Genomic DNA, 16,884 nt, shown 5'->3' on the forward strand with positions numbered 1-16,884 from the left:
GGATTGTAGGAGTACACCAGGCTCCCATTTGGAGTATCATCCACATGTGCAATTTTCCAGCGGAATATGGAAAGCATTCTCCAAGCCCCCCGAGGGTGGCTGACTATCTGGATGACATGTTGATTACAGGAGCCTCTGAGGAGGAATACCTAGACAACCTAAAATAAGTCCTCTACCGATTCTTGGAAGTCGGTATCCGCCTGAAAAGGGGCAAGTGCATCTTCCCATATACCTGGGATACCAGGCTGACAAGGACAGGTTGCATCCGCTGGAAGAGAAAGGCAGAGCTATCAAGCATAGACAGTGACCCAAGCGGGAGTCGAACCTGGGACCCTGGTGCGGTGAAGCAACAGTGCTAACCACTGTGCTACCTTGCTACCCCTAGTCAACAGGTCAACAGAAAATGGAATTGGCAGACAATAATAAAGTTGGCTTACCTGGACAAACATTAAATTTCACAGTATCTAGGCTGACACTTCAATACTGTACTGAAGAAGTGCTACAATGTTGGAGATACCATATTTTGAAATTACATAGGCTTGAGGACTGATTTGGCCCATATAGACTAGGCAAGAGGCTGAATCGGAAGACAGCTGATGAACAGTGGCAGTTGTTTAAGGAGATACTCAATTCCTCAGAACTAAAATATATCCAAGTGAGGAAGAAACATGGGAAAAGGGGTAAAAAAAACATCCATGGCTAAACCAGGAGGTCAAGGGCATTATAAAGACAAAAACAGGGCAGCATGGTGGCGCAGTGGGTTAGCACTGTTGCCTCACGGCGCCGAGGTCCCAGGTTCGATCCCGGCTCTGGGTCACTGTCCATGTGGAGTTTGCACATTCTCCCTGTGTTTGCGTGGGTTTCACCCCCATAACCCAAAGATGTGCAAGGTAGGTGGATTGAACACGCTAAATTGCCCCTTAATTGGAAAAAAATGAATTGGGTACACTAAATTTTTTTTTTAAATAAATAAAAAATAAATAAATAAAGACAAAAATGAAGTTATATCATATGGCAAAGGCCAGAAGATTGGGAAACTTTCAAACATAAACAAACGGATACTAAAAATGTAATAAAAAAAGCTAAGGTAAATTACGAAAAAAAAACTAACACAGAATATCAAAAAAGGACAGCAAAAGCCTCTACAGGTACATAAAAGGGAAGAGAGTTGCTCAGGTGAATGTTGGCCACTGGGAAGATGAAACTGGTGAGTTAATAATGGGGAACACAAAAATGACAGAGATGTTAAATCAATACTTTGCCTCAGTTCTCATGGTGAAGGACACTATAAGGGCAATTCAGAGGTAATAGAAAGGGTTGAACTTGGAACAATCAGCATCAATAGGGAAACGGTACTCAACAAACTGTTGGGATTGAGGGAAGACAAGTCCCCAGGGCCTGATGGCCTACATCCTAGGGTGTTAAAGGAAGTGGCAGCAGAGATAGTGGATCCATTAGTTATGATATTCCAAAATTCCATGGACACAGGAAAGGTTCTAATGGATTGGAAAAATGCTAACATAACACCCTTATTCAAAAAGGGAGGGAGGCAGAATATGGGAAATTACTGACCAGTTAGTTTAACATCTGTTGTTGGAAAATTTTCCGAATCAATTATCAAGGACGTAATATCAGGACATTTGGAAAGCCAAAGCGCTATCCATCAGAGTCAACATGGTTTTATGAAGGGCAAATCATGTTTGACTAATTTGCTCGAGTTCTTCAAAGATGTAACAAGCAAAGTGGATAATATGGATCCTGTAGATGTAGTATCTTCCGATGGTGTTTGGTAAGGTGCCGCACAGAACGTTAATTCACAAGGTGAGGTCACATGGGATTAGGGGTAATTTATTAGATTGGATAGAAGACTGGCTGACGGACGGGAGGCAGAGTCGGGATAAAGGGGTCTTTTCTGGATGGCAAGATGGAACTAATGGGGTGCGGCAGGGTTCGGTTCTTGGGCCCCTGCTATTTACAATCTATATTACGACTTGGATACAGGGATAGAAGGTTCTATAGCCAGATTTGCAAATGACACAAAAATAGATGAGACAGTAAGTTGCAATGAGGAAATAAGAACCTTACAAATGGATATAGATAGGTTAGGCGAGTGGGCCAAAATGTGGCAGATGGAGTTTAACATGTGAGGTCATGTATTTTGGTTGAAAAAAATAGAAAGGAAATGATCTAAATGGGGAGAGACTTTGGGGTGCTCCGATACAGAAAACGAGCATGCAGGTGCAGCAGATAATAACAAAAGGAAATGGAATGTCAGCATTTATAGCAAAAGAAATTGAGTATAAAGGTAAGGAAGTATTGCTGCAACTATACAATGCTTTGGTAAGACCGCACCTGAAGTATTGTGCACAATATTGGTCCCCTTTTTGAGGAAAGATGTAGTGGCATTGGAGGCAGTTCAGAGGAGCTTCACTAGATTGATTCCAGAGATATGGGCCGGGATTTTCTGAGCCCGCGCCGAGTCGACGATTCTCCAGCGGAGAGTCGGAGCCAATCGCGCTTGCGCGGACGACACGGCGCCGGTGAGTGGCCGCTGAAAGAGGTCCCCGCGGCAATTCTCCACGAGTTCCACCGGCATGGTTCCAACCTGGTACCACCCGGCGGGAGCTCGGACCCGCGGCCACGGTGGCCGTCCTGGTGGGGGGGCCTGCATGGCGTTAAGGTCCGCGATCAGGAGCTACCGATCAGCGTGCACCTGCAATCAGGAGGGGGCCTACCTTCTTCCGTGCGGATCCACTGTAGGTCTCCGCCATGTTGCGCGGCGCCAGCGTGGAGACGGTCACCACGTGCATGCACCGGCGCGGTGACGGCCATCATGCGCATGCGCGAACCCGTGTCAGCAGTGCAGGGCCGCCTTTCGGTGCCGGAGCAGCACTCCGGCGCCCTGCTGGCCCCCCCCGAGGACCGCTGAATCGCTGGGCCAGGAGGCCCATTGACTCCGGCGTACACAACTCTGGTGTTTACGCCGGCGTCAACACTTGGCCGGGATTTCGGAGAATCCTGTCCATGGGGTTTGTCATATGAGGAGAGACGGAACAGGCTCATACTCTCTAGAGTTTAGAAGAATAAGGGGAGATCTAATTGAGTATATAAGATGCTAACAGGTATGGATAAAGCAGACGTGGAGCAGATGTTTCCTCTTGTGGGGCATTCTAAAATGAGAGGTCATAAGCTTAGAATAAGAGGTGGCAAATTTAAAACCGATTTGAGGAAAAACTACTTCTCCCAAAGGGTTGTGAATCTATGGAATTCACTATCACAGAGTGCAGTGGATGCAGGGACAGTGAGTACATTTGAGGAGTTAGACAGATTTTTAATTGGTAATGGGTTGAAGGGTTATGGAGAACAGGCAGGACGGTGGAGTTGAGGCCAGGATGGGATCAGCCATGATCACATTGAGGGTGTTAGGCACGGGAGGCTAAATTTCCTACTTCTGCTCCTAGGTCATGTGTTCTAGGGAGATGCTCTGGCTGATTTTGCAGTCCAGCTCTTGGTCTGTAACATTGTAGGTAGCAGATGAGGAACATATCAGCCATTATAGAATGGCAGAGTAGATTCAATGGGCCGAATGGCCTAATTCTGTTCCGACATCTTATGAACGCTAAGTTACATGGATGTTTTGCTCACGCAGACAAAAAAATCTTAGCACTATTCATTCAAGTGCAAACACTTTTCCTGGTGTCCTGGCAACATCCCTCTTAGCCAACATTACAAAAATCGATTATCTGGTCATTCTATTTATTTTTCTAATGCTCCATACCTGCTAAAAGTATTGGGCGGGATTCTCCCTTCTGGGACTATGTCCCCTCGCCCGCCGGAAAACGGGCGGGAATCACTCCGGACTTTTTCCTAGAAAGTCCGGGAAGATTCTCTGTCTTCAAGGAAGCTAGCAGGGCCCCGGCATGCGTCCTGCTGCTCCGGCTGCCGGCGGGGCCCTGCAGTTAAGCTTGCGCGGCCGCGCATCTACATGGCGGCAGTCTTCGCGCTGGCCCCCGAACATGGCAGCGCCCTACACTCGGCCCGGCGTGGGCCTGGCCACCATGGAGCCCCCCCCCCGGAGTCGGATCCCCCCGCTCCCCCACCAGGACAGCCCCCCAGCCAGCTGCCGATGTCCCGCCGGGTGGGACCACATGTGAACCACGCCGGCGGGACCCGGTGGGCACTCGGCCTGTTGAGCGTGGAAAATTGCCGCGGGGACAGCTTTCAACGGCCCCCGACAGGCGCTGTGTCGATTGTGCACATGCGTGACTGGCGGCGATTCTCCGGTCGCCGGAGAATCGCGTGCCGGCGTAGGGGCCTATTTTGGGTAATTCTCCGCCCCCGTGCCGAGCATGATTTTGGAGCGGAGGGTCAGAGAATCCCGCCCATTGTTTTTAGTAGTAAAATTAAACCCTTATTTTGTTTTCCCCATTTATCTTTTGGCTATCCACAATTGTCCAACAGAAATGGCCGGGCTCACCCATGTATCCGATTAAATAGCTGCTCTTTTGTCATCCACTCGGGCATGCATGGGAGAAACCTGCCGTAAACGCTCACCTCCCTTCCTTTCGAGCTGTGGCTATCATTGGTTGTACATCTCACCAATGGCATGGTTGACATTGTAAGCTCAAGTCTGTCAGAATCATGGGTGCAAACCTTTATCATATCACTTCATATGACAGAATACGCATGTTTGTGCCTTTACGTTGTCCCCGATTAATTTCTACTGCATTAAATCTATGCTATCATATAATTATTGGGGTCATGTTCTAGAGGCATATAATTTTCTGTTTACTCCTCCATTCTTACCAGTAAAACACTACTCAGTTAATTGTTAACCTGTCAGCTCGGATCCAGGCATGCTAAATATCACACTTCAAATCTATCATGAAATGCCAAGCACATTTTTTTTTTTTTTTTTTTTTTTTTTAAACAGTGCCACATCGGCTTTGTTGGTAGAATCTTGCCTCTGAAGTAGGAGGTTCCAGCATATAATATAGGTTGACACTCGAGTACAGTGCTGAAAGAGGCAAGGTTTCCTGTTCAGGTGGACATCAAAAGATTTTGCAGTACTTTGAAAAGCACCAAAGGAGTGTTCCAATTCACCTCATTCAAACAAAAACAAATTAACTGGTCAATCATCTCATGTGGAGTAAGGACCTTGCTGTTTGCAAATTGGCTGCCACATTTGTCTCCTGAAGAGATGTTGCGGCTGATTAGAGTAATTAGGAATGTACAACAAATGCAGTCTTGCCAGCATCACCCACATATGGAGAACAAAATCTAATTATATTTTTAAATTATTTTCTCAAGTTTTTGGTTAAGATTTCCCATCCACTTCTCACTCGTCCGTGAAGTACCTCGAGACATTAAATAGGTTTTTAAAAGCTGCTATATAGGTTGTCATTGACCTGTTCTGCCCCAATTAACAATATGTATGATTTAATTATTGCAGTGCCTCTATAAATAAAACAATGACCTTTTGGTGGAAAATAATACCGACTTCATAACTAATCATTGAAAAGTGTGATCAACAGCAGTTTCACAACCTATCCCAATTATCCTTAAACTCAGCAAAACATATGAAATAGCACCAAATTAGCAAACAATGTAGTTCAGTAATACATCATACAATAACATATTCAAATAGATAGAACATATTTGTATAAAACACCTAAGCCATTCATTGTACTGACACCAAATGCTGCAATGGCAGTATCTGCATTATAGTGAATTTATACTTTCCTTTAAAATGTTGTTCTGCTAATTATTTTTGTTAAATGTCTACATGTAGGTGTACCTATGCCACACAAATTGTCGTGGTTCAAGAAGGAAGCTCACAGCCACCTTTTCAAGAGCAATTAGGTATGAGCAACAATGCTGACATTGCCAGCAATGTTCACATCCCTTGAAAATAATAAAACGCATACTTCTGTTAACAGAGGCATGTAACCTGCTCCCAGATTTCTGCAAATAACTCTTTTAGGTGTCGACTGGAGGCATAATATACAACTCAGAAAGGATAGTCTAATTATCCCTTCAATTTATGGAAAGGTGCTTTAACCTTCACCCACCATCTCTCTGCCTGAGACAGTTCAAACCAGGAATTCCAAAAATGTCAGGCGTCTCTTGCAACATTGTCATAGCACTGTGTATACGCACTGTGATTGTCACTATCGTTACTTATCCTTTTTTTCGCTGTAATATTTATTAATGTTGGTTCATTTGCATTGTGAGGCATAGTAGAAAATAAAAGTAACAATAGAAGTAAATTAATGATGGGTCGTTGTAGCATTTTTGGAGAGGGGAGTTATGGTGACACTTGCCCTTTATATTTCGCAACAAGTGGTATAGATTCCTGTGACACCGTTGAAAATTAGTGCCGTGCAATCTATTTTCCCTATATTACAACAGTATTTGTACTACTTATATAGGTGTAAAGGTGTTTGGGGGCATCACAACGTCATGAAAGGCACCACTTAAATATAAAAATGTATTTGTTTCTCTTTCATACAAACATGAAGATCAGGCAAGCATGTAGCAAAAGCTAAGTGCTAAAATGAGAGATTTTAACAATTCACATGGACTTTCTATTTCACAGAGTTTCTAGCATCTGTACCATTTACAGAGCAAAATGGTAGTCAAAGCTGGGGCCAATTAGGAATCAAAAAGGAGATCTTCTTGTGGAAATAGAGCTCATGGTTGAAGTAATAATTGAGTACTATGCCTCTGTTTCCACTAAGAGGATGCTGGCAATGCCACAGTAAAGGAGGAATTAGTAGAGAAATTGGATAGGATACAAATAGATAAAAGAGGACATACTTGTCAGGTTGGCAGAGTCCAAAGTAGGAAAGTCTGAATGGAATGGATTTTAGGTTGTTGAGAGAATACATGAATAGGATGGGAATAGAGGGACACTGACCCTGGGAGTGTGGAAGGTTTTAGTTTAGACAGGCATTATGATCGGCTCAGGCTAGGGGGCTGAAGGGCCTGTTCCTGTGCTGTACTATTCATTGTTCTTCAGAAATAAGTGTGGGGCTGGTGGAGGCTCTGGTCAAAATCTTCAAATCCCCCTTTGAAAAGGGAGCAGGTGCTAGAGGGCTGGAAGAGTGCAAATGTTACACCTACTGGTCAAAAAAGGAAGTAGATAAACCTAGCAATTGCCGCCCAGTCAGCCTAATGTTGGAGGTGGGCAAACTTGTTACTGCAGTAGTCAAGCATAAAATTGTTACTTGGAAAAATATGAATTAATAGAATTGGCAGCACAAATTGATTCTGGAAAAATTGCATTTGACTAACTTCACTGAGCTCCTTGAAGTAAATAAAAAGGGTAGTGCAGTTGATATGTACTTCTTTTAGTTCAGCAAATAAACAAAATCAGAAATTGGAGGGATAAATTAAAGTGCAGCTCCTTAAAAGGATACATCGAAGTGGTAATCTCAAGGAAACTTAAAACGTCAAAACAAAATGTGATTGAAAAAACATTCCAATCCTTGCGGAGGGCAGTTTCACAAGGCGACCCAGAATCCCTACAGTGCAGGAAGCCATTTGGCCCATCGAGTCAGCACCGACACTCTTGAAAGAGCACCCCAACCTAGGCCCTATCCCCCTTCCTATCCAAGTAACTCCACCGAAGAACAGTTTAGCATATCCAATCTACTTAACTTGCACAGCTTTGGACTGTGGGAGGAAACTGAAGCACCCAGAGAAAACCCACGCAGACACAGGAAGAATGTGCAAATTCCACACAGTCACCTGAAGTCGGAATCGAACTAGGGTCCCTGGCGCTGTGAGGCAGCAGTGCTCACTACTGTGCCACCATGCTGCCCAATTGTGGGACGCCGGCACCCAAGGGAAGGTGGGGCCAACGTGAAATTCCATCAGTGCAAGGGTATGCTCGGACAGAGGTACATCGCACTCGAGACCTCGTATCAAGAGGGTCAAGCATCACTGTTCCAAAGTGTTGGAAGGCATCAGCCTCAAGTTAGATGCCTACTGACACCCTGACACCTGAAGCGCCAGTTCTAAAGGGGTCACCCAGCCCTCTCCTCCACCACCCAGCATGTCCCGATGCTGGTCACCCCAGCAGCTACAGCCCTCCTCTCTGCCAGCCACCTAAAGTTAAAGTGGTGAAGGTGTGGATTCCTGAGCAGTAGCTCCCTGACAACAGCCACTATTCCTGACAAGGGGGAACTGAGGCACCAGATGGAATTGGTGGGGATGGAGTCACCTTTTCAAGATGGCGACTTGATCCTCGCACAATCTTTCGACCCATCGCTCGTTGAGGCGCTGTAAATGATTGCAAACATTGTCTTAGTAATAGATCAGAGAGTCAGTTTGCTGACAGAAAATCTGAGTGCTCAAGAGGCCGAGCTGCAGAATACTAATAAGAAGCTTGATTAAATGGAGGAAAGAATCCTGAACATCAAAAAGGTTGCTTCTTCAGCTGAAGCTTGTAGTTCATCCTTGGAAAGCCAGCTATGCGACATGTCAGAAATCCTTAGAAGATTTGGAGAACCGAAGCCAGAGAAGGAATATCCGGGTTGTCGGTCTGTCAGACGGAGTGGAGGATAAGGCTCCTGTTAAGTTCTTTGAGAACTGCCTTCTAGGCTCTCTCAGGCTGGACGATTCAAATTACAAAGGGCACACTGTATCCTTTGAGGTCGAAGGACAACCAGCATCTCAGAGCAATAATTATTCACTTTCACAATTTCAAAGATCAGCAGAGAGTCGTGGAGATGGCGGGGCGCAGTGGGATCTGGCTCCATGGGGGCTTGCTCCCTATCATTTCTTTTTGCAATGTTTCTATTAAGCTTTTAACATTTTATACATAAAAAGAAAACACCCCCCACCCGAAACAGAACTAGTACAAAAAGACCCACAGCACCCCCTTGTACCCCAACACCCCCAAAAGACTTGCTTCCTGTCTGATTTTATTATAATACATCATGTTTAATTGGAAGTGTTAACATTTGAGAGCTATAATGAATGTCTTTTTCTTATCCTTGAGCATTCCACGGACTTTTATTATTCTAGTGGTAGCTGTGTCGTGTGCTAATTATCCATCGTCTTTTTTATTACATCCTCTCTTTAATCATGTCAAAACTGAGTGTAGCCATTGCCAGGAGGTGGTGGAGGGTCCAGGTCTTCATGGGCGAGTTCAAAATGCAGGAGGGATATTTGGTTCCCATTCCTTTATTTTTTTTCCTTTCCTTCTTGCTGAGGAGGTTGTGCTCTTGATGGTTAGGACAGTGTGGCCATGCGAATAGCCCTGCAAGCCCTCACCTTTGTTGAGGAATGTTCCCCTTAAACTATTGTGGCCAGTGATTTGTTTGCTTTTTTGTTAGTTGGGGTTTCTATATTATTGATGATATCCTGTTTAGGTACAGCCAAGTCCTTTCTCCGGAAGAAGGACATACCTCTGGTTTTGCTCAAGTTGGGGTGGGGTGTTATGGCGCACGCCCAACTGTGGCGCGAAAATCCTATCCAACTTTTTTTCTGGTAGTTTACTCAATGGCAGTAACTAATTTTAAACTTTGCTCTTGGAACATATGGGGAATTCATCTTCCTATCAAAAGGATAAAGATTCTTTATTTTCTTAAGAAGGAGAAAGTGAACATAGCCTTGATACAAGAGAATCACTTGGATGACAAGGAGCACTAAAAGTTAGGGCAGGATTGGGTGGAGCAGGGTTTTCTTTTTCTATCTTCTTGATGAGCAACAGGAGTGTGGCAGTTTTGGTCAACAAGAATGTCCCCTTCAAAATGGAGAATTGTGTTAAGGATAAGGGAGGTAGGTATTAGATTTTCCAGTAACAACATTAGAAGTTTATTGAATGTGATCCAGGTTTTCCAGAAGTGGGCACCAGACTGGTGATCCCCTTGGGTGCGGAGAAAACCTTTGTTCGGATGGAGTGGGATGATCTGGTGTACACACTGTGGAGATTTGGCTTGGGTGAGGAATATATTCAATGGTTTCAGATGCTGTATCATAGACCCTTGGCGGCAGTACTCACAAATGGTTTTAGGTCCAATAACTGGCTTGCAGCGAGGGACCAGACAGGGGTGTCCCCTGTTCTGTTTGCACTGGCCAAAGTTGTTTGGGAGGCAATTGGGAGGGACCCCTTGATATCGTGACTGGGTTGTGAGAAGAGGCAGCATAAGATTATACTTTATGCGGATGACGTGCTGCTGTTTGTGTCAAAGCCGGATATCACAGTTCCCACTATTATTGATGTGGTGGATAAGTTTAGTGCCTTCTCCGGTTACATGATCAATTTTACAAAATCAGAGGCATGCCAGTGGGAGAGTTGTGGGGCAAACCTCCCCCCACCGTGCCGATTTCCCTTTTAGGTGGTATCCATTGGGGTTTGAGTACCTGGGTGTTACAATTATGCTTCTTTTAAGCAGTTGTATGCGGTTAACCTTCCTCAGTTGATTGCTTCTATTTGATGGGATTTGGCCCATTCGTCTTCCTTGCCAGTCTTATGGCTGGACAGGATTGCCTTGATTAAAATGAATCATAGAATTTACAGTGCAGAAGGAGGCCATTCGGCCCATCGAGTCTGCACCGGCCCTTGGAAAGAGCACCCTACTTAAGCCCATGCCTCCACCCTATCCCGGTTACCTAGTAACCCCATCTAACCTTTTGGACACTAAGGGACAATTTAGCTTAGCCTGCACATCTTTGGACTGTGTGACCTAGATTGCTATCACCCTTGCAGATATTGCCAATATTGTTGTCAGCCGGAGTCTTAAAGGAGATTAATAAGGTGATCAGTTTGTTTATCAAGAAGAAGAAGAAACAGTTTTTGCCTGTGTTGTATTTCTCGGTTGTTTAAAATGTAATGCCTCAATAAAATATTTTCTAAAAACAAGAATAAGAAGAAACCTTGTCTAAAGTTCACCTAGCTGCAACTCCCAGGTTCCAAGGGGGATTGGGTATCCCAAATAATAGGCTACATCGACTGGCCACTTGCCTTAGATTTATAACAGATCGAGGAAGGACCCTGCCTCTATTTGGCTCGATTTTGAAGCAGACAAGTCGGTTTATGCTCTTTAAGTCTTGTGATTTCATGGGGACAATAGGACAGGTTCTGCTAGATATGCAAATCCTATTATTGCTCATACTCTTAAGAGCATGGACGATGGTCCACCACCAAGAGGGGATATCTAAACTGATTTCTGCTCTTTCTGGGCAACCCGGACGGACATTCCATCAAGTCTTATGGACCATGGATTCAATACTTGGTGAGACGAGGCATTTGTAGGCTGGAAGATATGTTCCGTGATGCTTCCCTGTCATCCTTTGAGCAACTATGCCAGAAATCTGACATCCCAAGACACTCCATTTTTGAGTACAACTCAGAGACTTTATCCTGAGTAAGACAACTCTGCATCTTAAATCCTCTATTTCCCCGGTGGAAAAAAATCCTGATTTCTGCAGACAAGTGACCAGCAGGTTCTATGGTACCTTAAGTTCTAGATCCTGTGCAAGTACACTGGGTACCTTGCAGTCTTGGGAAAAAGACTTGGCAAATAATATTGATGAAGAGACATGGGATAGTATTTGGGATTATGCCAATAAGATCGGTTTATAATAGAATGAAGGAGACTCAATTAAAGATACTGCAGCATTTACATATCATGCCTAGTCTGAGACACAGGTTTGATCCTGCTATATCCCTGATGTGCCGAAAGTGCCTGATAGTGGAGGGTCATTATATGGATCTGTGTTAAGATTCAATCCTATTGGTCTGGTGTAGTTAGGGAGCTTGAGAGAATATTTGACAGAGCCTCAGAGCTTAATCCTCTGTTCCTAATTCTGGGACTCCCAGGTGGGAGAATTACTGATGTTAATGAACAAAGGTTGTACCAACATCCTATTTTTCAGTTTGTAACAACATCCGCTGCCCCTGGGTTCAATTCAAAATTGGCATAAATTAGTCATGCAATGTATTTCTATGGAATTCCTTGGGTGGGATTCTCTCAGCCCGGGGCCAGGCCGGAGAATCCCCGCGACCGGGCCAGGCCGTCCTGACGGCAGCACGCGATTCTCTGAGAGCGGAGAATCGGCGCCATTGACGCCGACGTGTTTGCCGCGGTGCCGGGCGTGGGCCGCTCTACGCGGCCGGCCCGCCGATTCTCAGCCCAGGATGGGCCGAACGGCCGCAGTTAAAACGCTGAGTCCTGCCGGCGCCATCCACACCTGCTCGCAGCCGGCGGGAACTCTGTGTGCAAGAGTCGGGTGGCGGCCTGTGAGGGGGGGGGGGGGGCCTCCGATGCGGCCTGGCCCGCGATCAGGGCCCACTGATCCGCGGGCCGGCCTCTCTGTCCCCTGGCCTCTATTCCTACACGCGGCCCCAGTACTCCTGCGCCATGTTGCATCGTGGCTGGTGCGTTGAAGGAGGCCACCGGGCGTTCGCGCTGGCGCCACTGGGCATGCACGGATCCCACGGCGCCCAGTTCGTGCCGGGATCAGCAGCTGGAGCGGCGTGAACCATTCTAGCGCCATGCTGGCCCCCTGTAGGGGCCAGAATTACTCCTGGCAGCCCGTTCACGCCATCATAAAACGCGACGGCGTTTACGACGGCATGGACACTCTGCCACGGGATGGGAGAATCCCGCCCATTATGTCTGCGATCCGTTTCTAAGACTGATGCATTCTATAAAGTGTGGGATACCTATCTCAAATTTATAGGCTCCACCTTATCTGACCTACTAGTCCTGTTCTTGCAGTACATAAAGATGTGCAGCCTGAAGCGTCATCCAAACTTATTGATATGGCCTTATCCTTTTTCTCCCCTAATTGGTTCAGATTGGTCCAGTATTAAAGGTGGAGGCAATAGTCTGTAAAGTCTGTTATTCCAAGTCATCCTGTCTTGTTTGTTCTTATATTAGCAAATCTCTTTCCTCTGTACTGTACTTGTTTTGCATTGAAAATGCTTTTGTTTTATTACTTGTAAAACATTTTAAAACCTAATTATGTTTAATATATATATAGTTTTATAAAAGTAAATGAAAGTGACTAAGCTTCCGAGTCACATCCATGTTAAAATCTCACCATCATTAAAAAATTGATACTAATGTATAAATGCAACATGCCAGCGACTGTGGTATTCATGAGCTTTGATATTAATAAGATTCTGAAATGAGAAAAGAAAGCTACCTTTCACTAGGATAGATTTTAAATTTGCTGTCAATAATTCAAGCTTTTTTTTTAAATTTAGAGTACCCAATTCATTTTTTCTAATTAAGGGGCAATTTAGCATGGTTAATCCACCTACTCAGCACATCCTTGGGTTGTGGGGGCGAAAACGTGCAAACGCCATACGGACAGTGACCCTGAGCCAGAATCGAACCTGGGACCTCAGCGCCGTGAATTTGCTGTCAATAATAATAATCTTTATTAGTGTCACAAGTAGGCTTACAGTAACAATCCAATGAAGTTACTGTGAAAATCCCCTAGTCGACACACTATGGCGCCTGTTCGGTACACAGAGGAAGAATTCAGAATGTCGAATTCGCCGAACAAGCGCGTCTTTCAGGACTTGTGGGAGGAAACCAGAGCTCCCGGAGGAAATCCACGCAGACACGGGAAGAACGTGCAGATCCCGCACAGACAGTGACCCAAACTGGGAATGGAACCCGGGTCTCTGGCGCTGTGAAGCAACAGTGCTACCAATGAGGCATGAAAACACGCAAAGATTTTGCAGTTGTAATTTCCATTTGCCTAAAATGGAATGCACATGTTCTTGTAAGCACAATGATTGGCTATCCACAGAGCAAGGAGCATGTTGACAAGAACAACAGCTCAAGAAAGCCAAGTGCATGTAGGAGTACTACTGGCATTTACCAATGCAGCTTACCAATAAAGAGACCTGATACACTTCGTACTACCTGTCCAGCTACAAGGATCCTCCCCATTAGAACACAGTTTGCACGGTTATCTAGTGCAAAGAAGAATAATAAATAAATAATCTTTATTGTCTCAAGTAGGCTTACATTAACACTGCAATGAAGTTACTGTGAAAATCCCCTAGTCTCCACACTATGGCGCCTGTTCGGGTACATGAAAGGAGAATTCAGAATTCTCAGCTGGTACGGGAATTGAACCCACGCTGCTGGCCTTGTTCTGCATCACAAACCAGTTGTCTAGCCCACTGAGCTAAACCAGCCCCTATTACTAATGCACAATACCTATAGCTCCATAAATGAGGTAGGCTAGGCAGCTGATCAAAAACAAGGCTAAAAGTATCATTGATCCGTCTTTCTCAAATAGTGGATTATCAATTATGTTGTGAAATGTTCATTTGATTCCAATCTTGACCAGGTGTGCAATCCTGAAAATGGTCAATCATTAGACAAGCAGCAAGTCTGGGTTTGAACACTTCCTGAAGAGGCTTTAGAAGACCACAACAATTCCTCACTTAACATTGTAGTTGCTTTTCTGAAAAGTGCAACTTTAAATGAAACACACAAGCGAATCTAGTTTTCCCATTATGAAAAAAATCAATGTAAAAGTTGTAGTTAGGTTCTGTTCTCATCAGAAAAAAGTAAAAATATTATAGCTTGTAAGTTGAAATACTTTACATTGGTAAATTATTCTATTGGTAAATTATTCTATTTGTAAATGAAATGTAAAGAAATGTTAAAATATAGAAGAAAAATGGTGTATCTAACTTACCTCCGTTCACTGCCACTCTCTTTCACTGCCTCCCTGGCTCGCCAGCTCTTCTGCTCCCCAACCCAATGCTCATTGCCCCTCCGACTCCTTGATCCTCTAGCCTCTCTCTTTCCCAACATCTGGCTCACAGTCCTGGCATTCGCCAAATCTCTCTCTTTCGCCGACTGCTCCTGTCAGTGAACCTCCTGCTCATCTATGAGTGAGGGCTCACGGGATGAGCAGCAGCCGAGGTAAGCTGCAAGCTAGAGAGGTGGAGGCTCGGTAATTCGAAAAGTCAGGAAGCAGGGGAGGCTACTCATGACCCTACTTGAGACCTGGTATGAACCAGACTTTAAAATGAAACGCACAACGCTGGTCCTAATAACTGACTGACATTTTTAACACATGTATTTTGCACTGTTTCATTATGTAACCATATTTCAATTTGAAAATACCTATACAACCATCAAAAAAATTATTACATTATAAGAATATTGCCTTTTTAGACATGTACATATGAACGTGCAGAAACTATGGGCGGGATTTTCTGGCCCTTCCCACTGGTGGGATCTTCCAGTCCCGCCACATCAATGTGGATTTAAATGGATTGCTGCAGCTGGGTCACAGTTTCAGCATAAACACGATTTACTATGTGAGTGTTTTAAGAAGTTGCTACAGAATAATTAAATGGTATAAATACAGATCTATTTTTCCTTTGCATGGTTAGTTCATTTTAAAATATCATTCAGCAATGAAAACAGGCCTACATCTTGGGCAAAGTCGCAGAAGTAAAGACAAGAAATGGAATAAAAATATCAGACTGTACAAACTTTATTAGATGTTAGCCATGGCTAGTACTCTTGTTTCCAAGTCAGAAAGTCGTTGGTATCAAAGATTTGAGCACGTATTCCACACCTACATTTCAACGAGGGAGTGCAGATATGCTGCATTATGGATAAAATGTTAAAGAGGGATCACATGTTCTCTCTTAATAAGAGCAGAGAGTTCTCCCAGTGTACTGGGTAATATTTATCCCTGAATCAAAATTATTAGAACAGATGGCTTTCAACTCAATAATGTTGCTGTTTACAAATCGGTTGCTGCATTTCTCTACATTACAACAATAACTAAAATTCAAGGTATTTCATTGGAATGTGCTGGAAGTTGCGATATAAATGCAAGTTATTTGTTTCATATTACATTCAAAAGATAGTTTCCATTTTAATTGGCCAGAAAGAAAAGTTGCAACAATCCCAGTTTCTTGATTGATTTAATCATTTAACGGAGAACTTACCATATTCTTGACTATGCAGATTATGCGGGCTGTGCATTCTTTCTTCTTGACTGGGGCTTAAATCAGAGTTCACACACTGGTCAGCTGAAATCCATGTGGTGTCACTCATATCAAAATCATCGCTGCTCACCGAACTTTCATCCTGCAAGAGAAAATTTGTTCATGACTATCAACAGCTGGTGTTTAAGCCCAGCTCCATTTCATCGAATGTTATCAGCGTGCAATGAAGTAGCCAGACGTACACAGTGTATGTAAAGGCGGATCCTTATTATGTCATGGGGTGAAAAGTCAACTATTGAGAGTGTGTGGATTCACATACTACCCCTTAGAAATTCCTGCCAGCAATAAACATTCTGGTATCTAGAGCAACACATCATTGGGACCAGCCATAAGCTGTTTATCAAGCTAGCCGAGTGCCTCTATGAGGTATTGGAGGGTGGTTATGAAGTATTGGGCTGAGAAACAAAAATGCCTAAGAAAGTTGGTAGAGATTTTAGGAACAGTGCTTTTGTTTAGGTTGTAAGGAACAGAATGGTTCAATAAACTGGAGAGAAACAGTGTCTCCATAAACGTGAAACAATGTCTCTCCGAAAGGGACTCGCCTTGATATACTAAATCTTTTGAATATGAATAGATTCAAAAATCATTTGTTTCCTATTTTTAAAATTAAAAATCAATTCGCTGAAGATTTAGAAAGTGTTCCAAAGTAAATGGAATGGAGCATTTATGTAAAAATTCTAAATGGGCACAGAATGAAGAGGGAGAAAACAAAATTGTGTACATTTGTATGTTTTCTAAGTACAGCTTTGCCTGTAAACACTCGCCACTTTGACCTCAACATTTGAGAAAACAGATTTACTTGCAATTGGTTTATATTTTCTATTGTATTTCAACAAGATTATTTCCAAACTACGTCAAAACAACTTGCT

At 44.0% G+C, this 16,884-nt stretch overlaps 1 protein-coding gene across 2 annotated transcripts in view; it reads right to left on the reverse strand.

The window, feature by feature from the left end:
• nol4lb (nucleolar protein 4-like b) overlaps positions 1 to 16,884 on the reverse strand; it is a 468,709-nt gene that overhangs the window by 297,983 nt on the left and 153,842 nt on the right. For both annotated transcript variants that reach the window (XM_072514980.1, XM_072514979.1), the window contains exon 5: positions 15,956 to 16,097. In XM_072514980.1, the coding sequence (XP_072371081.1) occupies positions 15,956 to 16,097 (142 nt within the window). The remainder of the gene's footprint in view (positions 1 to 15,955; positions 16,098 to 16,884) is intronic.

The sequence above is a fragment of the Scyliorhinus torazame genome, chromosome 8 (assembly GCF_047496885.1).
Source record: "Scyliorhinus torazame isolate Kashiwa2021f chromosome 8, sScyTor2.1, whole genome shotgun sequence".
NCBI classification, from domain to species: Eukaryota; Metazoa; Chordata; class Chondrichthyes; order Carcharhiniformes; family Scyliorhinidae; genus Scyliorhinus; species Scyliorhinus torazame.